Genomic DNA, 24999 nt, shown 5'->3' with positions numbered 1-24999 from the left:
GGACAGAGGTATGGCTAAGGGATGCACCCCAAGTGGGAGCCCCCCAAGCAAACACGTCCTGGACTCTGGGGTGGTCAGGCCAAGGGGCACGCCCAGCCCTTCACAGCCCAGAAATGGGGAAGGTTTGGCTGGAGTGGCGTGCGGGAGCCGGCTGGCCCCTAGGAGAGGCGACCGGGGGCAGGGCACCCTCAGGGCTGAGCTGATGAAGAAGGCGGTTAGGGGAACCCCACCTCGGGTCCCTGTGTTCTCCACCCCACAGTTCCTCCTCGAGGGCTCTCTGGACTCCCACCAGCAGGCTGTTTGTGTCCTTGGGCCAGTTTCGGGGTCTAGTTGGTGCAGCTGCAGCAGCCGGCAGCTCTGCGTCCGCGCTGGTGGCAGGAGAGGCCATCTGGGGGGGGAAGGCAGCAGGCACCGAAGGGGCAGGGGCGCTCTGAGGGCCCCCGGTGTGTCCGGGCGGGGGGTGCACAGTGAGCACAGCACGGCTGCATGCTGAGGATGGCGGCTGCTGGGCCGGGCTGGAGCTGGTCCCAGGAGGTTCTGCCCGGGGGGCCTCTGGAGGCAGAGGCGGCACTGGGGGGAGCGTCCCATGGGAGGGGCCTGAGGCGTCGCCAGCCCTGCAGCCTTCCACCTGGCCCCGCAGGAGCTTTGGCTTTGGCCTGGTGGGGCCCCTCTGTCTCCAGTAGGGCAGGTGTCTGTGAGCAGGGCCATGAATCCAGTGAGGTCGCCGGGGGTGGCCCCACGGCCAGGAAGCCTGGCCCTTTAGCCCAGGGCCCTGAGGGCGCCTCCCTAGTCGATCCACTTGGGTCCTCATGGTGGCCACTTCCTGGGACAGGCCTGCCAGGGCTGTGGCGAGCCGATCCAGCTTCTCCGAGAGGGTGGCGCTGAGGCTGCGCAGCTCCTGCTGCAGGGCACTCCCGCAGGGACACGGTGGCGGCTGCGGGGAGGCCGGCGGCAAGGCGGGAGGGACGGTGGCCACGGGGGGCGGCTCAGGAAGGCCTCTGGGAAGTGGCCTCCTGTCGGTCCTGGCTGAAAGCAGAGCAGGGGTGCGGGGTGAGAGTTCTCAGTGTCTCAGGGCCTTTCTCTCCCACCCGGGGTCCCCTGGATTAACGTACGCAGCGTCCTGCCCACTAAGGCCGACTGCAGGCGGAAGGGAGTGACTCAGGCTGGAGAACATCAATGACAATGCTCATGACATCCCCACACCTCCCAGCTGTCCCCCCAATTCATGAACAGGATAAACCACAGATTGGGTCCCCATGGTAACTAACATTTCTTAGGACATAGGACTTTCTAGGAAAAGGATCAATAGGTTCTCGTACCATCTCCATCTTTGGGAATAAATGGCACCTGAGGGCACCTAACCGTGCCCTAGGGAGTCAGTGGGCCTGGAGAGGCCTCAGCAGACAGCAAGAGGCCAATGGGTAGCATCTGGAAGAAGACCCAGGAGGGCCAGTGGGATGACCAAGGGTCCACGTCATACCCCGTGTGACCGGTCATAAGCAACCCACCAGGGATCCTCCAACCCCAACTTTTGTCCTTCCTATTCAGAAATTACAGATTCAGTGGGGCTCGAGTCTCTTTTTTAAATCACCTAATCCGCCCTGGCCAGTTTGGCTCTGCGGACCAGAGAGTCCTGGGTTCGGTTCCCGCTAGGGGCACATACCAAAAAAAAACAAATAAATAAATCACCTAATCCTTCACCCTACGTTCCCTGGGGCCTGATCTCCGCCTCAGGCAAATGTTACAAGAAAGCCCTGCTGCTCCCCTGCCCTTGAGCCCCAGCCGGGCTCCTTCCTCCAGAGCTTCAATCAGAGGAAAGAGAGGCTGGAGGAGCGGCAGGGACCCATCGCCACCTGGTCAAGTTCCAGAAGGATCTGAGCTAAGGGCAAGCAACCTCGATGCTGTGGCAGGTGCACGCCCCTCCGAGGGAGAGGTACAGGCCTGCCAGCCTCAGGCCAGCGCAGCACTCGCAATAAAACAGCCACACCTGCCCTGGCCGGTGTGGGTCAGTGGTTAGAGCGTTGGCCTGCGCACCCAAGGATCACAGGTTTGATTCCTGGTCAAGGGCACGTACCTGGATTTCAGGTTCAACCCTGGCCCCAGCCGGAGCTTGTGAGGGAAGCAACTAATCAATGTGTCTCTTTCACATCGATGTTTCTCTCTCCCCCTACCTCTCCCACTTCCTCTCTCTAAAAATTAACGGAAAAAAAATCCTCAGGTGAGGATTAACAAAACACACGCACACAAAAACAGCCTGACCTACAAGCCAGCGACAGAGCCACCGAGGGCCACACTGGAGTCCTGTGTGAGGATCTCCACGCGTGTCCCAGAGTGAACCCGGAGACCCAGCCCGTGTCTCTAACGGGCTTCAGGGAGGAGCCTCCTCCAGGCGAGATGTGGACCACCTGGCACCTCTTGAGCTGCCTCCGCCAGATCACATTCCCCCTCTCTTCTCTAGGGCCCCTCACACTCCAAACTGATTCTGGGCGTGTCTATTCTGGCACAAGTCTCAATTTCTGTTTTGCCTCTGAAAGGTATGAAATCTATGCTTTTACAAAAAAGCCAGCTGATTCTGTAAGAAAATACTGAAATGAAATGAGCAACCTGAAGTGAGTTCAAGGTGAGACATTTGCCCCTGGTGACCCAAATAATCCTGAAGAGTGTTAAGAAAAGCTTTCTCCCAGCTGGGCCCCTGCAGGAGGGAGCTGGGCAGCGGGAAGCGGGGTGCAGGGCTGTGCAGATGCTGACCCCTGCCCACCCCCGTGCCCAGGGCTCCTAATGAATCGAGGGGACAGGGAGGCCACCAGTTCACCTGCAACACTTGGTCCTCTGTGTCCAGGCCCCAGGCCCCCGGATTCTTCACTAACCCTGAGCTTCCAGGACAGGGGCTGAGCGGCTGGCCCGGGAGGCTGGCAGGGCCCTGGCCCAGGCCTTTTCTCAGGCCGAGGGGCAGGGCAGGGACTCCCGGCTGGCCCTGCAGAGAGCACAGAACACGCGGGCAGTGCACATGTATCGTTCTGACAGTCACTCTAACATGGGAACACACCGACACGGCCTAAGATAATCGTACTTGCAACTCTCAAATAACAACTAAGTGAGATGCAAGATGGACACACTGGACCCATCAGGGAGCCCAGCTCTGGTTCAGTGGCTTGCTGGGCCTTTGTGACAGGGGATAGGGACTGGACTATCTGGGGTCCTCTGCAGCTCGAGCACAGCACCCCCAGCTCTACCAGGGGAAGGGGCCGGGGAGCAGCTGCAGAGGGCCACGACCTGCGGTGAGACGCCACCAGGGACGCCAGGGCACCCCGCGGGCCACGAAGACGGTATGGCTCATGCCCAGCCCGCTGTGCTTTCCCGCCAGCCCCACTGGGCAGTGAGGAACGTGGGTACAGCCTAGGCCTGCAGAGAGGCCAAGGACTGTGTGGGGCCACCAGTCTGAATTCGAAGGGAGCCCCCTTCTGTGACCGATCCCCACTCCCGTACCTCCTCGGGTGCTGCCCGGGGGGCCAGGCGGGCCCGGGGCCTCCAAGCACACTTCTGTCCTGGGCACCAGGGACCTGCCTCCCATCTTCTCCTCTGCTCCTCCTGCTGGGCCAAACACTGCGTCAGGCTCGGGCCGAGGAGCGCGGGGGCCTGGGGTGGTAGGCAGGGGTCCGGCTTTGACAGGACAACCTCTCAGTTCTCCTAGCCTCACGCTAACACTTTTATATTTATTGCCAAATCTTTAAAAAACTGTATATTATTTACATGTAGTGTAAGTCCCTGACATTAACTTAAGCCTTGGCTTGCCGAGGTGTCCATTTTGGAAGACGTCCATCTCGGAAGACATAGTGCCAGAGGTAGGACAGCTCCCGGCCAGCAGCCAGGTAAGAAGCCAGGCTGCCCCACCCCCAGGAAGGCCCCATTTTCGGAAGGCTCTGGGTGACCTGGATAACCGACCATTTGAGTGACCCTTCTCCCTTCCTGTGTCCCGATTCCTGCTCCTGGGCTTTAAATTGGCCAATAAAGATGAGCCCACCAAACCCTAGACACCCCACCATGATGGTGACAGAGCCCCAGGCCCCCGCACTCTCTCTCTGCTGTGACCTGTGAGTGATACATCCTGTTCCTCAAAGCTGTATGATGGTTTTTGCCGAACCGTGTCCTATGATTATGATAAAAAGCACAGGGCAGTCCAGCCAGAACACTGGCCCCAGTGTGGGGATGTCTGCGGGGTTCGCACTGAGAAACGGGGCCGGTGAGGGCCTCAGGCAGTCCCAGCTGAGGGCATCGCTGTCCACAGGCTGGCCCGCACAGCAGCACACACACACACACACACACACGCACGCATTAAGCGTGCACAGTGCGTATACGATATATATATAAATGTGTGTGTGTGTGTGTAACATTGTAACCTACATACACTAAGTTCATTGCCAGGCTTTCCAGCGAAACACGCTCAGCTGACACTCCTGGAACCCTGAGCGCCTCCACAGCCCCACGTCTCTCTCCGACACGACTCATCTTACGGGGAACTCACGTGTGACCAAAGTAGAGAACTTTCTGGCAAGAGTCAGACAAAGTGACAGGTGGGACTCAGAGAACTCAGCCTCTGGGCTGTGGCCCTCCTGGGACATGGCCCTCAGGGGACCCCAGGCTCACCTGAGCTGAGAACCAAGTGGTCCCTGGGCTCTGCTCTCCTTGGGCCTGTCCCAGTGCTGCCGCCGGTCGGGGGGCCGCTGGAGCTGGCGGTCAGAGGGCCAGGACTCTTGCTGCTGGGAAGAGGGTCCCTGTCTGCATCACAAAGCTGGTATCAGGGTGGCGCCCCGGCCTGGGCACAGCTCCCCGCCTCTTCTCCCCCCACAAGCGCACCCTGCAGGAGCGACTGCCAGGGCTCAGGCTCCAGCCTGGGGTCTTCTCCTTCTGAGCTGCTGAAGCTGGAGCTGGAGCTGGAGCTGGGGCCGGGGCTGGGGCCGGGGCCGGGGCCGGCCAAGCAGGTGAAGCGCAGGGGCCTCCCAGGCAAGATCCCCTTCAGGGAGCTCTCCAGGCAGTGGAGTGGGGAGGGCGTGGTGACTGCCCCTGGGCAAACGACAGGTAGGAGGCCCCTCTGCCTGAGTGAGCAGGCACAGAGCCCAGCCAACCAACCCAGACAATCTCGGGGGGACCCGAACACCCTCTCTGCCATGATGGTGGGGAGAAGCGAAGCCAGAGCCCCTACTCCTCTGGAAAGACAGCTGGGGAACTTTCCACTGGTCACTGGTTCCAGCCAGGCCCTGGCTCCTCCTACTCCACTTCCTCAGACCAGCCGCCCAACAGCAGACTCTGACGCCCACAGGGGACCCCCAGAGCCAGCTCCTGCCAAGCCCCAGCCCGCCAGCCCTCAGGCAGGTCCGGGATGGAGCTCTGCTGCGAGCTAAACGAGGGGCCACGGCGCAGAGGGAGCCCCTGCACCCGCACGTGCCGGGCGGCAGGCTGGGGAAGAGCAGAGGAACAGAGGGAAGGGAAATCGATCCCCTCATCAAACACGGTTTGGAGGGAAAACGTGCCAGGAAGTGCTGGGGGCAGACGTCAGCTCACCCTCCTGGAGCCACCTCCATGGCCCTGGCCTGGTGGCCGCATGGCTTCTGAGCCCTCGCTGGCAGCAGGCAGGGACACTGCTGGAGGCGAGTGCCTGCGGGCTGGCTGGCCGCAGGCTCCGGGTGGGCACGTCCCCGCTGGGGCGGACTGGCTCGCTCGCCTCGCTCCTCAGTCCTGTTTGAACGAGAGGCCCGTCAGTCCCTCAGGGCGGTGTCGCGCCAAGGAAGGAAGTTAGCGGACAGAGAAGGTGCTACCATCGCTGGATCCTCAGGCACAGGAGCTGCAGGAGCGGGACACACCAGCCCTCAGGTGCTCCCAGGGGCCGCCCAAATCCTGCAGGACCTCCTAAGACCCCGCCACCTGGACTCCTGGGGGCCCACAGCTCCAAGACTATGCCCAACACCAAGGCATGTGGGCCACGACCAAGACAGTCCTCTACGGCCAGGCTCAGGCCTGGACTCGGCAGCGACGGCCCTGCCGACTGCACCCCCTCGCAGGGGGCATCACTCTGGCTTTCTGGGTTCACACTAGCCTCTGCCTGGGGCGTTCCCAGAGCTTCTTTCCATCTTGGGGACGGAAGTGGGCCCACCGGCTGCTGGGGGACAGCGCCCGGGGAGCCAGCACAGAACACCTTTTCCTGCCCCCAGACCCCCAAGCAACCACGCTTTACCTTCCTTGTCTGCTGTCCAGGCCTTGGGCTCCACTCTCCGTGGTTCTCTGTCCCCTGCTGAGGACCAGGACCAGGTGGGCTGTGACCTGGGCACAGGTATTTCTCGGAGACAGTTCTCCAGGCCCTGGAGTGGAGCACTTCCGACTGGGGTTCCTGTGAAAACCCAAATCTGCAGCATGAGGCAGTCAGCTCGGCCTCTGGGAACCCTGGGGCCTTGCCTGCGCCGTGCCCAGGGCAGCTGGGCCCCCGGGAGAAGGCACAGAGCACTGGACCTGTTACGGCCGGGCTGGGCCACCCTGTCTCAGCCACCGACTTGGAAGCCAGGTCAGGGGGCTGTGATGCGGGAGACTGGCCACAGGCACAGGGTCAGGACACCCAGCTCTAGCTCTGAGAGAGATGCCGCCACCCAGCCTCGTCCACAGGACAGCCCTCGGGACCGGACGTCACCGGGCTGCCCTCTCTACTCACAGAGGGGAAACGCCAAAGGCGCCCTCTGGGGTATGATGGGGTAGGTCAGGAAGACCAACACTAATGCAGTTCAGTTAGGAAACAGAACCAAATAAACTGCAAAAATCCCACGTGACAGAGAGAGTGGACGGTAACTAGACGAGCCGCAATCCTGGAGGGACGAGCCCTCCCTACGGGAGCTGGCCTCTCTGGCCATGTCCTCTCCTGGAGGCATTTGCAGCAGCCAGGACAGGCCAAGTGCAGGGAGAGAGATCACGCTGGCGTGTGGGGCTGGAATGGCCAGGTGTCGATGAGAAGAACCCCGAATGCGGTCTTTCCCATGAGGCACTGCTGAGTCCCGGGCAACAGGCAGAGCTGGGGAGAGGGGCTGGGAGCTCCTTGCAGTTTGGGTTTCGCAGAGACAAGGGCCGTCACCAGAGGGGGCCCAGGGAAGAAAGGTGCTGCGCCCTGCGAGGGAAGGCCTGCAGCTATGGAAACGCGCGGGTGCTGCAGGTGCCGCGGAGTCCACGGAGCACCAAGGCGGCGCACAGGGAGGCGGCAGAGCTCACCGCCACACAGAAAGCAGGGGGGCATCTGCGCAGCAAGGGGCCTGGGCGCGGGAGGAAGCCTGGGGAAGGTGAGAAGGAGCACTGGCGGCAGGAGCGCCACCACGGGTGCTGGGGGGCGGGGAGGGAGGGAGACATCACCTTCCCCGCATGACGTGCTGGGCTTCTGAACAGACCACGTGACTGTACTACCTATTTAGAACTAAACATTAAAAAGGAAAGTCAGCTGTGTTTTGGGAGGAAAACGCCCCCATGCACAAGGTGCTGACCCCTGGTAGGCTGCATGGACACTGGAGGGCCCTAGTACTGTCCTCTGGGCCTCGACTGGCCTGACTCAGAGTCCTGGGTGGGCCCAGGCCTTGGCACTGACAATGGACGGGGCTGGAGGCTGTGAATACGGCAGACCGAGGTCGGTGTTATTTTTGTGGGGGAAAAGAGTCAAGAGGGGACACTGGAGAGTCTTGTAAGATTCTAAAGAGGTAAACAGCTCACCATGGATGCTTCTAGGCAAGGGACCTGGGGAGACGCAAGTCACCAAGTACACTTTCAATGTTTTTACAGGGACCTCATGATCTTCTTTTCCTAAGTCAGAGGTCAGTCTGATACCACAGGCACTTCTTGTGACTGGGATAAGGAGGAATTCACTAAAAAAGACCCCTCTTTATCTTTTTTAAATCCTCACCCAAGGAAAGTTTCACTGATTTTTAAGGGGTGGGGAGAGAAAGAGAGACTAAGTGAGAGAGTGAGTGAGAGAGAGAAACTCGATCGGTTGCCTCCCATGTGTGCCCTGACCAAACCTGCAACCTAGGTGTGCGCCCTGACTAGGAATCGAACCTGCGACCTTTCAGTGTATGGGACCTTTCACCACCTGGCCAGGGTGACCCCTTTTTATCTTTCTTTTTTTTAATCCTCACCTGAGGACATTTTTCCATTTTTTGTTCAGATAGAGTATGAGGGAGAGAAATGAAGAGAGAGAGAGAAACATCGACATGAAAGGGACACATCGAATGGCTGCCACCCGCACGACCCCAACCAGAGCCTGGGACAAACTGCAACCGAGATACATGCCCTTAGCGGGAACTGAACCCGGGTCTCTCTGGATCATGGGCCTATGCTCTAACCGCTGAGCCAAACGGGCCAGGGCTTCTTTTACGAAATCTCAGATGTTGTCCTGACCCTTGTGAGCCAAGCTGCTAAAACAGACACGCCCACCCAAAACAAGTCCTGTGTCTCTGCTGTCTGGGCACCAACTCTGCTGCCAGCACTGGGCACAGGGCCCTAACCAGGGAGGACAGTCACCACAGTGGGCTGGGCGCCTCCCACCCTTTCCCAGGGTCAACCCTGAGCCTCAGGACAGCCAGCTCACCTTTGCCAGGCCTACGCCCTTGGCTGCCCTCGGAGATCTGGAAATCCAGGTCCCCATCAGTACTGCTGGATGAGGAGAAGCTGGTGGGGGTGCCGCGGGGACCTGGGGGCAGGGCAGGGCCATCCCTGACGAAGCCCTGCAGGCCCAAAGCCAGAAGAGGCCCCACAGTCACGCCTGCAGGAAACAGCACAGGGGGCATCACGGAAAAGCCCCAGAAAAGAGGTCCCCGTGCCCTGAGCTGTGGGAGGTGCCCAGGAGACCTGCCCTACAGGATCTTCTGCCGGGGTCTCCCCTTTGGTTGGTTAGGGCGCTCACAGCGCTGGTTAAAATACTGCAGAGCGTTAACCCAGCCACTGGTCTCACGGGGCTGGAGAGCAAGCCGAGCTCTTAGGGAAGGTCGTGGGCAGGGACAGCCATATTGGCCTCCACCCAGTCCAGGAGCTGTTTGGGGACAGCATGAAAGGGGGCAGGGGGTAGAAGGGGAGAAGGACCTGCACTTTCAGAGGCCCAGGATGAGGAGGAGACATGACGGGGTCCTCGGCATCCCCCCGCAATGCCTGCACAAGGACAAACACCACCCCCACTCATGGCCAAGTCTACCTTGATTGTGTGATCCTCGGGGCTGTAGCTCGGGCCTTTGAGACCCAGGGTCTCCTGGCTGGGGGCTCCGGAACCAAGAGGTGGCTGGCGGCTGGGGAGGTAACGACCCACTCAAGGGAATGCCCTTCAGACAGGCCTCCAGGGCTTCCAGAGGTGAGCTCGAGGCACTGCTGGCTGGGACAGGGGAGATGGCCTTATCACCATCTCTGGCAGGTCCCCTGGCCTGGCCCCAGGCTGGCTGCCCCGCCCACCTTCTGTTGGGATGACAAGTCCTGCACCAGGGTGGGAGCCTGCCAGGCAGGACAGGACACCTCCTGCAGGGACTTGGATCTGCTCTCTGTTCACAGGGGGAATGACAGACTGTGCCCCAGGCCCCGGGGCAGGCGGGAGATCCACAGGTATGAGTGGCCAGCTCCTGACACTCAGGAAGTCTCTGCAAGTGAAGGTCCTTACAAGGAGGGCTCCCGGGCAAGGGCTAGAGTCAGGAGGGCGTGTGTTAAGTCAGCACTAACTGCTGGAGGTGGGCAGCCGGGCTCTTCCCCTGGACTGGTCCTGCTCCTTCCCCTGTGAGCAGGCAGAACTTTGTTGGGAGGCTGAGAACCCCATCAGGTCCCAAGCAGACAACCCAGGCCTCACCTTGAGCTGTGGAGCCCCAGCTGGGCACGCGGACCCCACTGGTGTCTCTGTCGCCCGCTGGGCTGCTGGTGGCACCGGGGGCGTGGGTCCGCTTGCGGAGCTGACAGGACGCAGGCACTGGGGGGCTTGGAGCCCAGCCGTCCTCCGTCTTCACAGGGAGCACGAGGCCGGCACCGGGGCAGGGAGGAGGGGTCTGCAGGGGTCTGGGCCCTGTGGGAAGCCCTCCATGAGGCCTCAGGGGTTAGGACGGGATCTGAGGCCCCTGGCCTGCACTGCAGTCTCCCCTCGGAGGCAGTCACCACGCAGTCACCAGCAGACGGACCAACGCATACTCCCTGCCCCCACCAGGCTCCCCCACGCCCCAGGCGCCTCCAGAGGTTTCTACACAGAGCAGTCAGTCCTCCCGAGACAGCACACACAGCATCTTCCCTCCACGGCCAGCAGAGCGTCTCAATTCCACTTTCTCAACCTCCGCAGGAGCTGCCGAGCACGGGTGGGCTGCAGTGCGTGGGAATCCCACGCAGCCCACGCCGACAGGACGAGAACCCCCATCCAAGTGATGCCCCTCATGCCTACTGGGCTGGAGCTGTCTTCTGCTCTGTCTCCCCACGTCTTCACCACACCCTCCCTCCTGGAATTCCGGCCCCTACTCTGAGTTGATCTGGAAAATGGTCAGACTGCTGCGTGATCAGCTCTACTTCTGGTGACAAACCCAACAGCTGGCCTCTCCGACCAACACACAGAAGTGATGCCTGTGTGTCGTACTACGAAGCGTCACCCACAGCCCTGCTTGGAGCAGCAGCAGGAATGGCTGACGTGCGGGTCCTGAGCCCAGTCAGTGGCCGTTACCTCCACAATTCCTTTTCCAGGACCCCGGATCCTCTTGCAGCTGCGGGTGCCCCACTCCCGAAGGGCTGCGGTGCACGTCCTGGGCCACCGGGATCTCCTTCAGACAGTTCAGCAGACCCTGGAGGGGACAATCCCCGGACGCTGCCTCTGTTTTCACTGCAGGAAAAGAAACACATTTTCACCCAGAGCCTGGTGTCCTCCGTCTTGGTGACAAGCAGGTAGGAGTTCAGGGCAGAGATCTGGAGATGTGGGTCATCTGTCGCCTGGCAGCAGGCCTGAAAGAGCTGCCCCACACCTCCCGGAACTGGGCAGAAGAGGGAAGGTAGCCACAGAGCTGGTGCGACTCCGAGCGCAGAGGGAGGAGAAGGCCGACAGGCTGCCGTGCAGACCGTCCTCCGGGCCCTGAACAGGACTTACACAGAGGCCACGCCTCACACAAACACACACGCACACACACACACGCATATCACTGCACCTAAGCCTCACACAACCCTCTTAGGCGAGAACTATGACCTCCTTTTACAGAGGGGGAAACTGAGGCTCAAAGGCCTCGGGAGCCTTCGGTATGCACAGCTGACAGGGGCTGTGCTCCAAGACAGGCGTCCCTGCCCCCACCACCCTGACCCCCAAGTCCACGCTGAGTGTCCCACTCAGTGTCCGGGTGCAGTGACACTCAGCACCTTCTCCTCCGAGGTCCCACATCGGGGCGAATAAAGACCACGGAAGGACCCAAGGTCTGCTTCCGAGCTTTCTCCCACGTGCTGCCCAGAGGCTGTTCTGAGAAAGCCATCGACTCCAGCAGTGTGACCCTGGCGACACCGCAGCAGCCAAGTGAGAGCGATCCTTCGGGAAGACGCTTGGTTACCAGGAAATAGCTGCAGAAAACCAATCCGAGTTTTAGGGGCTTCGGAAACCTCGGCCTGAGACAGGTCCCTAGGACTCACCTGCCCAGGGAGGGCCCCCAGGCCCCGGCTCCACCCTGGTTAGCCGTGACATGCCCAGGCCAGGGACAGGAGGAGGCAGGCTCAGGGACGCCTCAGGGTGCTGGGGCCCAGGCACAAGGATCTCCTTCAGGCAGTTGATGAGGCCTTGCAGGGGGCTGCTCCCAGGAGAGGTTCCTTCGGGACCTGCAAGATCAGCAAGGTCAGTGCAGCCCTGCTGGTGGCAGCCGCGGGACGGCAGGGCAGCTGCGATGTCCCACCCGAGGGAAAGGCGCCTGTTGTGGGCGGTCAGGAGGCTGAGACGGGAGAGGCCGAGACAGGGCATCTGCGATGTCCCACCCGAGGGAAAGGTGCCTGTTGTGGGCAGTCAGGAGGCTGAGACGGGAGAGGCCTCCATTCCCTGGCACACTCAGCTCCAGGACAGACCCTGTGCTCAGGCCAGCCAGCCTCTCACCTGCCCCTGCAGCCCCTCCCAGCGGTTTTCTGTGGCTCCTCCTTCTGCCGGGGCTACAGGCGGGAGGACAGCGCTCCCGGCCTGGGGCTCCAGGGCCTTCCTTCTCTGCAGGCCCAGCTGTGTCTGCAGCTTCTGTAGCAAGAGAGACGGGGAGGCCTTTCCAGCCCTTGCTCCTGACCCCGGGGAACTGCCCAGACCTGGTGCCCACACAGAAACAGGCCCTCCAGCCCCCAGATCCCAAGGGGGCAGCCAAGTCATGGGAACTTGAACTGGTCACAGCCAGCCCCTTCCAGGGGGTCCTTTCCCTGGACCCTCCTGGTGTCAGTAAATACCGACAGCTCATGCCCACTGCCTGGGGCCTTCTCCCAACCGCAGCCCCTGGCTGGGCTCAGCCCACCAGCAACTTCAGCGTGCAGGCCTCGCTCTGCACTCACGCCTGTCAAGAGTGGTGACGTGGAGCCCAGGTGACACCCAAGTCCACAGGCCAGGTGGGGTATGATTTTCAGAGGTGCCCATTTTATTCCATATTAATTGTAAATACTTTTAATAAAAACAATAGGCAAATAAATGCAAAATGCCGGAGACTTTGCGATGGCTGGTTTGGCTCAGTGGTAGAGCATCGGCCCGCGGACCAATGGGCCATGGGTTCAATTCCAGCCAAGGACATGTACCTCGGCTGTGATTCATCCCTGGCCCTGGTCGGGTCGTGTGGGAGGCAGCCAGTCAATGTGTCCCTCTCACATCAATGTTTCTCTCTTTATCCCTCTCTCCCCCTCCCACTCAATCTGAAGATAAATAGAAAAATATCCTTGGGTGAGGATTAAAAAGAGACGTGCAAGAATTTTAAAAATTAAAGTGAGACCCCAGAGAAATTCTAATGGCCACCCTTGCCCTCCTCTGCCCTTAGGGTTGCCTTGGTGAGAAGGTCTGAGAATCAGATCAGGTGCGCACAGGTACGTCACCTGCTGAAGGGCTTGCACGTCAGCAGCAGCCCCCCACTTAGCTGCAGGAGCAGGGTGAGCACACATCCCACTCAGAGGGCCCGGGAGAGGCCACCGGGCACTGAGCACCACACCTCCTCTTGGTCTGCAAACAGAGGCCGAGTCCCGGTCCTGCCCGCCAGGGAGCTTGTCTCCATTTAGCAAATGAACAGGAAACGAACAGGGCACGGGGTCCAGTCCCCGACTCCAGGGTTGGTGCCCTGTCCCCACTGGGTCACACTCACTGCTGGGGAGGGGGCTTCCCTGCCCCCTGGCTCCAGGGGAACCGCTGGCTGAGGAGCTTCCACTGGGTGTGGTGGCCAGACTGGGCTGGTCGATGGGCGTGTCTGGCAGGCAGCCTTCTGGAAGGCCTTGGAGAGGACAAGCCCCCGCCGTCACAGCTGCTGTGGGGAGGAGGGAGAAGGCACGAAGCTGGAATTTGAGCCCAGCAGCAGGGAAGGGCTCCCACTCCGGCCCGTCCTTGCCAGGTTCCGCTGACAACAACCAGGACATCAGTGAGCTCTGTCTTGTCACCCGAGCTCTCAAATGTCAACTCACAGTCACGGTCTTGTTCTGATAAAATCCCTCCCACCCCCACTTTCTGTTTCATTTACCATCAGCTGAGCAGACTCAAAGGCATGCTATGGGCTTGGGCTGATGGGGACAGGCCCCGGGGGAGGAGCGGCCGGAGCTGGCAAGGGTGGGTGCGCATGGCACAGGGGAGGGCGGAGACTGGGAGGGGGAACTGTCCCCACTGGCCGCCCCGACAAGGCACAGCTTCGCCTTCCTCACCCACAGAACAGGGACGGGCCTCACCTGCCACACAAGGCACCATGGGATGGGACCAGAGGGTGTGGGTGCAGCCATATAGACACCACTATGAGAAAAGTGAGAACCTGCAGTCTCAGCTGCCCGCGTGCTCTCAGAGGTATGACGTGGAGTGACTCCACCTCGGGTCTGGCGGCAGCTGGGCGGGCACACGGCACTGCCCACAGCTGGAACGTCACCTTGTGGCCGCAGAGGCTGCCTGCTGTCCGACTTACCCTCGGGGCTCGCCCGCTCCCCATCCAGGCTGGCTCCCCCGTTCTCGGGGCCGACTTCCCCGAACAGGAACCCCGGGATCTCCTTCACCAGCTGCACCAGGGCGGTGAGGTGCAGGCTGTGCTGGGGTGCTCCTCCTGCCAGAGAGGCCACAGTGAACCCACACCCCACGTCAGCTCGGCACTCACGCCTCTGTGTCTCCACACCGCACCGCACGTGGTCCTTGTGCCACATAAGGGGCGGCAGAGGGGACCGATGGCTGGGAGACAAGGACCGGGCTCAGGCCTGCGACCTGCCCTCGGGCACAGCCAAGCCTGGGGCTGGGACCCGGAGGAACTGGCCTCTTCGACACGCTGTCACTTGCTATCCCTACTCCTCTGAGGGGAACGCCAAGGGGGCCTCCCGCAGCCTCCCACCACAGAGCCCTCTGCCTTTCCTGGCAGCCGCCTAAGCCTCCCGGCCTTGCCCAGTCTGGGCCCATGGGCTTGTATCTACCATCTGAGGTCTCCGGATGCCGGCCTTGGGCAGCACCTTCGGGAGCCGCAGGCGGGCTCTGCATGGGTGGTGGCAGGAAGGGGACCTACAGAGGTGAAGCACTCCAAGGGCGACCCCAGGTTTCTTCTGAGCAGGTCACTCAATGGGCAAGTGTACCAGGCTCCCGGCCCAGACGGACGAGGGGTGAAAGGTCAAGGTGGTGTTAGGGTCAAGGTGGGGAAGATTGATGTCACAGTGTCCTGTGAGGAGTGGACCTGGGGGCTAAGGACCGCATGGTGGGAGGGACACAAGTGAGTCCACTTGGGCCCAGGCTGCCCAGGGGGACCAAGACACCCACAGGGGCCTAGCCTTTGTCTACCGGTTACTCACCTAGGGCACCTCCCCGGGGAGGCTCCTGTTCCTCACCAGCTGTGCTCCTGCTCATGGTTCCTCCGGGCTCCGTGTGAGACAGGAAGGCAGAGAGGGGGAGCAGTTCAGCTGTCCCTGAGAAAGAGGGACAGGCACCCTGCAATGGAAGCTCACCTCCGCCCCTAAGCACAAGCATGCAGGTGGCCCCGGCACCCACACATCCATGCGCCCGTTTACACGTGTTCATGGGACCATCCAAACCCAAGAACCGCAGTACGTCAGACCCCCCGGAAACCACCTGCTCGGTGCTCCGCCAGCTTCTTGGCCCACCACAGCGTCCCAGCACCGCAGCGCAGTGCACAGGAACAGTGGAAACACCAGTGAGCCCCAGCGTGGCCGAGGCTCTCGGGGGTCGCCTCAACGGTGTTCCTTTTGTAAATGAAGGCCAAGGCCTGGGACGGGGGATCCCAGGGTCCCAGGGAGACTCTGGATGTGCTTGGTGCTGGATCCAACCCCCTTCCACTTTCAGCCAGGGCCCAGGCCACCCCTCCCAGCAAGGCCCAGGGCACTGCCAGCTCCTTACCCAGGGACACCAGCGCCTCGTAGTTCTCCTGCATCACATCCCTGTAGAGCTCCCTCTGCCCCTCCCCCAGCAGCTGCCACTCCTCCTCAGAGAACCGCACGGCCAGGTCCTGGAAGGCGATGGACACCTGTGGGCACAACCTCAGGGAGTCAGCTGGTTCCAGCCCATGGAGGCCAGGTGCGCACCAGGGAGCAGGGAGCCATGAGTGTGGGCGGGCACCCGGCACACAGAAGCAGGCAACGGAGCAACAGGAATCTGCTCGTAAGACAGTGATGGGAGTCGACTGTGTCCCCAAAACGATATGCTGAAGTCCTCACCCCAGTACCTGTGCATATGGCCTTATTTGGAAAAGGGGTCACTGTAGCTGTAATTAGTTAAAATAAGGTCATACTGGAGTAAAGTAGGCCCCTAGCCCAGTACAACTGGTGAAGAGACACATGGACACAAGAGAAGTCCACGTGACAACAGAGGCAAAGACGAGAGTGATGCAGCCGCAAGCCAAGGAACGCCCAGAACCCCCAGAAGCTGGGTAACTGAACCCGCAAAAGGTGAAACCGTGGATAAGCGGAAACCACTGCATATTAAGGCACTAGCCTATTCTGACTTCTCTATCTGTCCTCTGTGAGTCTGGTCAGTATAAGTCGATTCCCTGGAGAACCATAACCTGGGGTTGTAATGACCAACATCAAGCTCTGCCCCTGCAAAACAAGAGTTTAATCAAGACACCCCCAGAGGCCAGTAAGAAGAAAGAAGTTGGGGTGGCTTTGGAGGCTCATTTCCTCTCCACCTTCTGGTAGCTCAACACACAGCTGGCTCGGCAGGTCTGAGTTAGGTCCAGGGAAGAACATGCTGACAGCATGGACATACTGAGCTCTGGAGGGTCCACCTTTCTAACAAGGCCACTTCCCGGACCAGGGATACTAGCTGTCCCCTCCTGGACCTATGCTGTGAACAGCGGCCAGCCTGGACGCCTCCCTATCTGATGACGAGAGCTGGGGATCGTGGGCATGTACGGTTTCCCCGACACACCCATTTACAGGTACACCAGGTGCCCCAGCCAGCCTCTAAGCTCCATCTGCCTCTCCCCACCCTCTTGAACTTGAACACCCACACGCTAAAGGCTGGCTGCTGAGTGACAGGTGTCACACAGAGGCTCTGTTCTCCAGGGGCGCCCAGATCAGCAGAGGCGTGATCCTTACAGGTTTCAGAGCACTTCAGATCTCCTATCTGATACAAAATGGCCCCACGCTGGTGACACACGTATCCCGTGCGAGGGGTGGAGAGTCCGAAGTGAGGAGGGGTGAAGTAGCGAGCCAAGTGGGCAAACAGTCTCGGGGCCAAGTCCAGGGCTGGGGCCTTTGGACTGAAATTTTGGTGCCCCTTTCACTGTGACTAAAACCAATAATAATAGGATCGGTAAGCACTTAAACCAAGCATGTAACATTCAATTTCTAAAATCACGATTACCTAGTGGTCCGTAGGAAGAATGAAGGTATCTGCATCAAACATTACCATTCCCAGTAACCTCTTAACAAAAGGTGAACACTGAAACAGACTTGTTCAAGGTGGTGATGGAAAGAGGGGAAGAATCCTGAGTACAAGACACGTTCCTGTAGCCCTGGCCGGCGTGGCTTGGTGGTTCAAGTCTCGGCCCATGCATCAGAGGGTCTCTGGTTCGATTCCCAGTCAAGGGCACGTACCTGGGTTGTGGGTTCGATCCCTGACCTGGCTGGGGGCATGCAGGAAGCAGCCAGTTGATGTGTCTCTCTCACACTGATGTTTCTCTCTCTCTCCCCCTTTGTCTGTATCCTCAGCTTCTGCTATCAGAAGCTCTTCACAGCATAACAACCGACAGAGCAAAAGGGCTTCGGGGTTTGAAGGGTGTACTTCCCAGTTTCTTTTTAATCAGGGCTGATCTCCCACCTCATCCTAACCTACTAAATCATGGCTTAGTACTTTCAGGACTCAGAAACCAAGTTTCAAACTTCACAGGTGATGCTGACCTGCAGTCCAGTCACAGGCTGGAGACTGGGTGGAACCTGCCTGGTCCCCTGAAACTGAACACTACACTGGTGAGCAAGTCCCTCGGCCCCGCCCTTCTTTCCAGGCGCCAGCTGTCCAAAGCAGCACGTTTGTGAACTGGAAATCACAGGCAGCTACTGCAGACCTTCGAGGGGCAGCGAACATTCCAGGCCGAGTTCCACCCAAACAGGGTGGCTTGTCAATTTCTACCTCGGTGCTTTCGTAATGGGTGCCTATCACATCCCCAGCAGCCAGTCCTATTGCCGGACTGATCGGGCAGTTAAGAAGTTCTGGACGTAGACAGGGTAAGAGCACGGGGTCAAGGCTCGACCTCTGGAACCATCTGCCAGCATTCCAATCCCTGCTTTGCTTCGTATTAGCTATGGCACCTCCCCAAACTCATCTATAAGACGGGGATCTTCGGGATGCTGTGAAGACTAAATAAATTAATGCAGGAAAAGTGCCTGGAACAGATACCGGGATGTGGTAAGTGCTATGATTAGCGTTACTGCAGCCAAATCTGCCTGCCTAATGCCCACTTGCAGCTACACGGAATAAACAGACTCTTCCCCACACACTCCAAGTGCCTCTTTATCTCCCAGCTAGTATACCCAGCTTTTCTAGACTCCCAGAAGAAACGGTCCCCAGGCCTTTCACCCTCAGCCTCAAAACAAACTTTGCTATGACAAAGTTCTCACAGAACAGGAATGAAACTGACTGTGGCCAGGGTCAACGGTCCCATCAGTGGCCTCCTTCTGTATGCCCCTCCCCCACCCCACCAACAAATGCAAACGAAGAGTAAGGAGTGTGTGTGTACGAGACAGTGAGCAAGGAGTGTGAAAATGTGCAGGCCACAAACACCGTCAGGATCTTGCAATCTGGACCCATCACCCTCCTCGGGCCCGACTTCACCCCCTTTGTGGCTCTCAGACCACCACCCTCCCTCAACCAACAGAAGAGTTTTCTGGGCTGATCCAGGGTTGTTGTAAGTAAGCAGCCTACTGGCTCATTGCTGCCATGCTGGTCCTCCTGAAACATTCCTTCCACAGTGTCTCTCGCCCAGCATGAAAACCACAGCTTCAGTGCCACGGGACCTGTCCACCTTTCATGGTCCTTCCCAGCCTGACCCACTCTCCCAGCATGCCTCGGGCTCAGGTGCCAAAATCAGAGCCTGTACCCTGCTGTCCCCACCTGTGGGCTGTGCTCACATGCTCCTTGACTTTAGGGAGTGGCACTGGACAGGAAGACAGGAGGCCCTCCATTCCTTTCCATCTGACTGCCCTCATCCTCCCCAAGGCCACTCCCGGCCACTTTCTCCACGAAGCTACATTGTGAGCACACACCCCTCCCAAGACATCAGATCTGAAATATCAGTGGTCCAATCCTCATTTTATAGAAAAGGAAACTGTAATGAGGAGGCCCTAGCATGGAACCAGTGGACATACCTCAGTAGAGATGTCCCTGGGCTGATAAATGGACAGCCAGAGCTGCAAGAGAGGCCGCCCCTGCTCCCACCACGTCCAATACACCTGCCTGCTCCTTCCTCCCAAGAGCTTGTGTAGGTCATGGCACAGTGACTGCTCTGCCTGGACACAGCCTGCCCCAGACCCAATCCCCACCCCATCCCTCCCAACCACGGAGTCCACAGTTGCCTGAGATTGGCCCAAGCTCAGGAGCCACCCCACTTACAAAACTAGCTCCAAGAGCCCACTAAGAACGCGTGGCAACTCCCCACCGGTATCTCCACGTTTCCCTACATCTGCACACAACTCACCGGAACTGTGCCCAGTCTTTCCAGATGGGGCTCTCCCTTCAGCTCCCGGGGCTACACACCTTACCTACAGAATAAAAACTGGGAGTGGTGGGCATGGGCCTAGTTCCATGTCTTCCCTGCCCGGAACGGACGGGGGGCGGGGGGGAAATGTGTGTCCAGTATCCTACCAAGAATAAAAGTAGCAGATTTACTCATTCCCCCCAGGCCTTCATGCCCACCGCTCCCAGGAAAACGTATCGTTAAAACAAACGAAGCCTAGGGAGAGCGATGCTTAACCCAAAGGATCGAATTTCCAAAGGTGGAGAGAAGCTCCCGGTACGTTGCACTGGAGGCGGGGAGCGGGCAGGGGTCGCCCGAGGGTCAGACTACAGCGCACGAAATCTGCCCACTGGGCCCGCGCGGCGCCCTACGGCCAGATCCCAAAGTTGGAGGGTCCCGGGCTCTCCGCCCGGCCGGGGGGCCGCCCCGTGCCCGGCGGAGCAGACCGGCCCGGCGCCCTCCCCGGCTCGCGCGGGGCCCCGGCGCCTCACCTGGTGCGCCATCCCGGACTCAGCCTCCGCTCCCAGCTTCCGGCGCGGCGCCCGCGCCCGCTGCCCCGCCCGCAGGCTGCGGCGCGACCCTCCGCGACAAGGGCGATGGAAGTCCGGGGCTCTGCGCGGGAGAAGGCGGGGCCGGGGGCGCGGACCGCGGAGGAGGGGCGGCGGGAGAGCGCCCCGGCCCGCCCCACGCCTGGCTTCCCCGGCGGGTGGTCCCGCTTCCGCCCGGAGACCCCCGGCCTCGGCGGCTTGCGGGGCGCAGGCGCGAACTACACTTCCCAGAGGGCGCTGCGGCGCCGGCCGGGGGCGGGGCGAGCCCCGGGCGGCCTGGTGCAGCCCCTCTCACTGCAGCAGCCCGGGACCCTGCGAAGCTGCCGGGAGGGCGTGGGCGGAGGGGCCCGCCTGGTGGCCGGCTTATGGTGTGCTTGCCCGCGTGTGCGCGTCCGTCCGTCCTTCCACCCACCCGTCCGTCCATCCATTCTTGCATGCGACACTTACTGAGCGCACCCTCCGCCAGGTGAGGATGCTCGGATGAAGCGAGACCCCACAGGGCTCATCTCTTAAAGCGGCCGTGACCGAGGAGCCCGGGGCTGCAGGCCGGCGGCGCGGGCCGCGGTCGTGGTGGGGCGGGAGTGGCTGCCAGACCTTGGCGCATCCTCACGTGTCTCCCCGCGCCCTCGCTCACCACCGCACTGACCCACGAGTCATCGTATCTTGGCTATTTGCTGGATGGGCTAGAGTAAGGGAGATGGACTAGAGACAGTGGTGTGCTTGAGCGGGCTTGCGTATCTTCCTAACTCCATAGTCAGCGATCTTATGTTTGTAGCTTAAAATTGGCCGTGGTGAGATTATTTACACCGTGAAACTGGGAAACACTAAAAATCACCAGTGCCCCTCCCCCGAGAGCTGGTGGTTGAACATTTACCAGCACACCACTGATTTGGGGCCGTGAAAACATGTAGAAATGGGGATAAAATAGCTGTTCCACAAACAGTTTAATTTTAAAAAATAATAAACTCATTTTAACCTAAAAAAAAGAAAAAGAAAACATGTAGAAAAAGTGAACCTACACCAGCCTATGTAGAACAAGACCTGTGGTAAGTGAAATAAAACGTCAGTGAGAGCAACCTATTACTCTCCGGCTGTGGCGGTCAGTCCCAAGGCAGGAGAAAATGGGTGTGGCGGTCAGTCCAAGGCAGGAGAAAATGGGTGAGCAGAGAGCAGATTCACCCTTGCTCAGCCTTTGTGTGCTACTGGGCCCCTCAACAGACTGGATGATGCCCACCCACATTGGTGAGGACCACCTTTTTTACTCAGTCTACTGAGTCAGGTGCTAATCTCTTCTGGAAACATCATCATAGACACACCTGGAAGTAATGTTTCACCTTATCTGGGTATCCCTTATTCCACTCAAGTCAACACATAAAATTAGTTATCACAGTCACCCTTTTCATATACCAAGTTCCAACATATGCATGGGTCACATGTCTTGTTCCGTTCATTTGTCTATTACTGTGCTCACTAGTTTAATTACATTCACTTTGTAAGTCTTGCCTTGCGGTAGAACACACCCTACCTTGTTTTCAAACCTTACATGGTCACAGCTAGTCTTAAACCTCTGTTTTTCCAAGTTCTACGAAAATCTGTTTCAACCTTTGCTGAAATTACAATGAACCAAATGATCCAATTGGAAAGGTTTGGCATCCTTATAATATTGAGTTCCCCATCCATGAATATGGAGTCATCTCCGTTAATTCAGGTTTTCTTTATATCCTTCGGCAATATTTTAAAATTGTGTCAGTAAAGAACTTGTGATATATTACTTTGTTTCCAGTTACCTTATGATTTTTGTTTCTGTTACTAATAGGATTTTTACCCTAATTCATTATCTAGCTGGTTACAGGTGTTTTGTGAGGAATGATACTCATTTTTGTATTTTGATTTTGCACTGAGCAATCTAGCTGAACAAGCTTGTTGGTTCTAATGATTTTCCTCTACTTTTAGTGTTGTTAATCATAGTATCTGCAAACAAGGACAATTAGTCTCTTTTCAATCCTTCCCTCCTCCCTTTCTGTTCATTTTCTTGTAGAAGCTAGGATTCCCCAGAATAGTATTGAATAGCAAGGGTGATAATGGGCCTCCTTGTTTCTGAATCTAATAGGACTGCTTCTTGTGTATTATATTTGCTGGAGGTTCTTGGTGCATTCTACTTACCAGGTTAAGAAAACATTTCTGTTCTTAATTTGTTATGAGTTTTTTTTTGTTTTTGTTTTTATTCTCACCTGAGAGGACATTTTTCCATTTTTTGTTCAGATAGAGTGGGAGGGAGAGAGAGGGAGATAGAGACATCGATGTGAAAGGGACATATCAAGTGGTTGCCACCTGCATGACCCAACCGGGGCTGGGGACAGACTGCAACTGAGGTACATGCCCTTAGCAGGAACGGAACCTGGGTCTCTCTGGACCGCAGGCCGATGCTCTAACCGCTGAGCAAACCGGCCAGGGCCCAACTTTATTCTTATCTATCGAGTTGATGTACTTATTCTCTTGTAATATACAGGGTGGGGCAAAAGAAGGTTTACACTTGTGAATACACAAAACAGTTTATTCTTGTATCATGATTTACTAATTATAATGTATTATTTTCCATACAAACAGTTGCATCCCCTAATAAAAGGATGTTGTTTTATACGCCGGGCAAGCAGCTAGCAACACGGTAGCAGGTTGATTATGCTGGAAACATCATTGAGGGGGCAACGATTTGTTCTCATTGGAATAAATATTTATTTAGAATTTAGATGATATTTTTAGAGTGAAATCTGTTCCCTGCATAGCAAAGTAATGATATAAATAAACCACACAGGAATGAGAAGAATCTGCCTCCCCTGGAGCCCTGCTCTTCCCCTGCAGAGCTCCGCGCCCTCTGTGGTCTCCCTAAGGTGAATCGCACTGGTCTCGGATTCCATGTAACATATCCTGGGGGTTACTCTCCTTCCTCTGAATCCTCAGTGTCTTCAGGGCCCGGTGCCTTTCAGGAAGGACTGCTGTGTGTCCTCACCACGTGGATGAAAAGCTTCAGAGAGAAATGGGCGCATGGGCTCCCCCGCTGTGGGGCAGAAGGAAAGAGGGACCTCTAGCCACTGACCAGGGCCAGGTGGTCAGGAGCTGTGGGCCAAGCCCTAGCTTCCGGGGTTGTCTGCCCAGGATTCAAGAGTTGCTGCCACCCTGGCACTGTCTCCCCTGGGTTCAGCCAAGACCCTACAAGATGGCCTCAGGCAAGGGCTAGGCCAGGGGGGGAAAGCAAGAGTAGCGAGTGGGGGATGTGAAGGAGCCGGGAAGGAAGGTGAAGAGGTGGGAGGCTGGGAGGAGGGGCAGAGCTAAGGGAGAATGGAAGGAAGGAAGGAAGGATGAGGGGACTGGGGAATGGAAGAGTGAACTCATGGCTAGAGGGTGATCTCCAGTCAATCCGTGATGGGTCTGCCAGTTTCATCAGACAACCAGGAATGAATAGAACTTACTGTGCACTATGGAATGCTTGGTTACACAGGTGAAACAGGGAAAGGAGGAGCTTTTACTATGCAAGGGGGCATAGCTCAGGGGTAGAGCATTTGACTGCAGATCAACAGGTCCCCGGTTCAAATCCGGGTGCCCCCTTGTGGTGCCTTGCTTTATTGCCAAATACAGATAAATGACCTTGATACTACATACATTCTACTAAATAACAAAGTGTGTAGTGGTTTTTGTGTGCTCTGCACCCCTTTGCTCTGGGGTGGGCCACATGTATCTGACTGGGCCACTTAGGAGATTTAAACAGGGAAAGTTTAAGATAAAGAATTATTGTCCTATCAAAGGAGAATAAGTACAAAGGTTCCAAGAAAACTCTAAAGGAACCCCCAGGGTGGGGGACCCAAGCAAGGTCAAGTTTGGAAGGAGGATGCTTCCCCAGAGCTAGGATTCAGACTTCATCCGGGAAGGTGTGGTTGCAGCCTACTCACTGAGTTTTCCCAGCTAGAACTGTTCATAGTTGCCAGGCAAGCCTTCAGGGACACAGGTGAGCCCCTTGGAAGTGAGGACTGGAGTGTGCGATGTCCACACCTGGAGGGCGTGGGAACCAGACCTGGGCAGAGGCAAGCCCAGGCTGGCAGGTGGGTGCCTGGAGGGAGTTGGTGTAGGGAGCATGGAGGGAGACAGCAGTCCAGCGGGGGCTGCAAGGTCATAAACGGGTTTCCTTCTCTGAATGTGTGCCTGGGGCAGAGCTCCACCAGGTGTCCTCACACACCTGCACCACTGACCAAGCATGCAGCAGGAGCCAGGGGGGGAAGGCGAGGGCTTGCAGCTGGAACTGGGAGAGAAGCCCCCTTTTTCCTGCAACATCCCTCCAGCGCCCTCTATTGACAACTGTTAACATTGTGGTCTCTTAAAGGAGAAATCAAAGTTATCAGTCTGTTATCCCAGAGCCAAAATGAAAGGGTGAACTTAGAGCTGAGAGTCAGTACATTGATAACTGGCACACTGCATGCCTTGTTTTGGCCAACAAGATGTTAGCAGATGTGATGTGAGCAGGGGCTTGAGATCTACTTGCAGGGTTGGCTTTGCTCTCCACACTGCCACCATTACCATGAGATGTGCTTACCCTGTAAGCTGCTCTCCATCAGCCAGGGCCCCAGCATGGACCGTGGCTCAACCCTGGGCACAGCTTCCCGAGAGGAGCCAAGGCCAGTTAGACCAGTAGCTTGTAGCTGACCCACGCAAGCAAGCCCAACCTAGATCAGCTGATTCACGTTCAACCTGCAAACCCATGGACGTGAGAATACGTGCTTATCGCTGTGTGTCACCGGTTTTGAGGGTGGCTCATTATGCATTGTTATTGTGAATAAGACTGACGATACTGCATTCGATATGTAGAAGGGGCTCCTGCTTTAGCAAAAGACTAAAATACATGGAATGGCTTCATGATGAAGCAGTGGGCGGCGAGGAAGCTGTTACAGTCAGCTGGGAAAATAGCAAGGACAGGAAAAACGGAGGCTTGTGATAACCTGGAAGGCGGCAGAGATACTTGAAGTTGTAGAGTTGAGGATAGGCTATTTCAAGGCAAAATGTTGAATGCATGAGTTCTTTGTCACAGGCTGTTT

General features: G+C 58.0%; 1 protein-coding gene across 1 annotated transcript; it reads right to left on the bottom strand.

Annotated features, from left to right (window-relative positions):
• Positions 1–19873, bottom strand: KRBA1 (KRAB-A domain containing 1). Its single transcript, XM_036246361.1, has 18 exons — positions 19862–19873; positions 15536–15662; positions 14974–15087; positions 14112–14246; positions 13314–13472; positions 12089–12220; positions 10694–10849; positions 9845–10054; positions 9209–9382; positions 8609–8782; positions 6230–6382; positions 6149–6151; positions 5560–5733; positions 4855–5061; positions 4645–4776; positions 3487–3588; positions 2813–2974; positions 1–1026 (listed from the first exon to the last, which is right to left on the bottom strand). The coding sequence occupies exons 1-18, from the start codon at positions 19871–19873 to the stop codon at positions 101–103; spliced, it is 3252 nt and encodes a 1083-aa protein (XP_036102254.1). The 3' UTR covers positions 1–100.
• Between the last annotated feature and the right edge of the window lie 5126 nt (positions 19874–24999).

This window comes from Molossus molossus, unplaced genomic scaffold (assembly GCF_014108415.1).
Source record: "Molossus molossus isolate mMolMol1 unplaced genomic scaffold, mMolMol1.p scaffold_m16_p_7, whole genome shotgun sequence".
NCBI classification, from domain to species: domain Eukaryota; kingdom Metazoa; phylum Chordata; class Mammalia; order Chiroptera; family Molossidae; genus Molossus; species Molossus molossus.
Note: the sequence above shows the minus strand (reverse complement) of the source record. Positions and strands in the feature narration are given on the sequence as shown.

Excerpts from the sequence above, each read along its gene's own strand:
- KRBA1 (XM_036246361.1), bottom strand. Across the intron at positions 8,783-9,208 it reads CCGAGGATCACACAATCAAG|GCGTGACTGTGGGGCCTCTT; the intron begins GTAGACTTGGCC and ends TGTTTCCTGCAG. Across the intron at positions 1,027-2,812 it reads CAGAGGACCAAGTGTTGCAG|CCAGGACCGACAGGAGGCCA; the intron begins GTGAACTGGTGG and ends CTCTGCTTTCAG.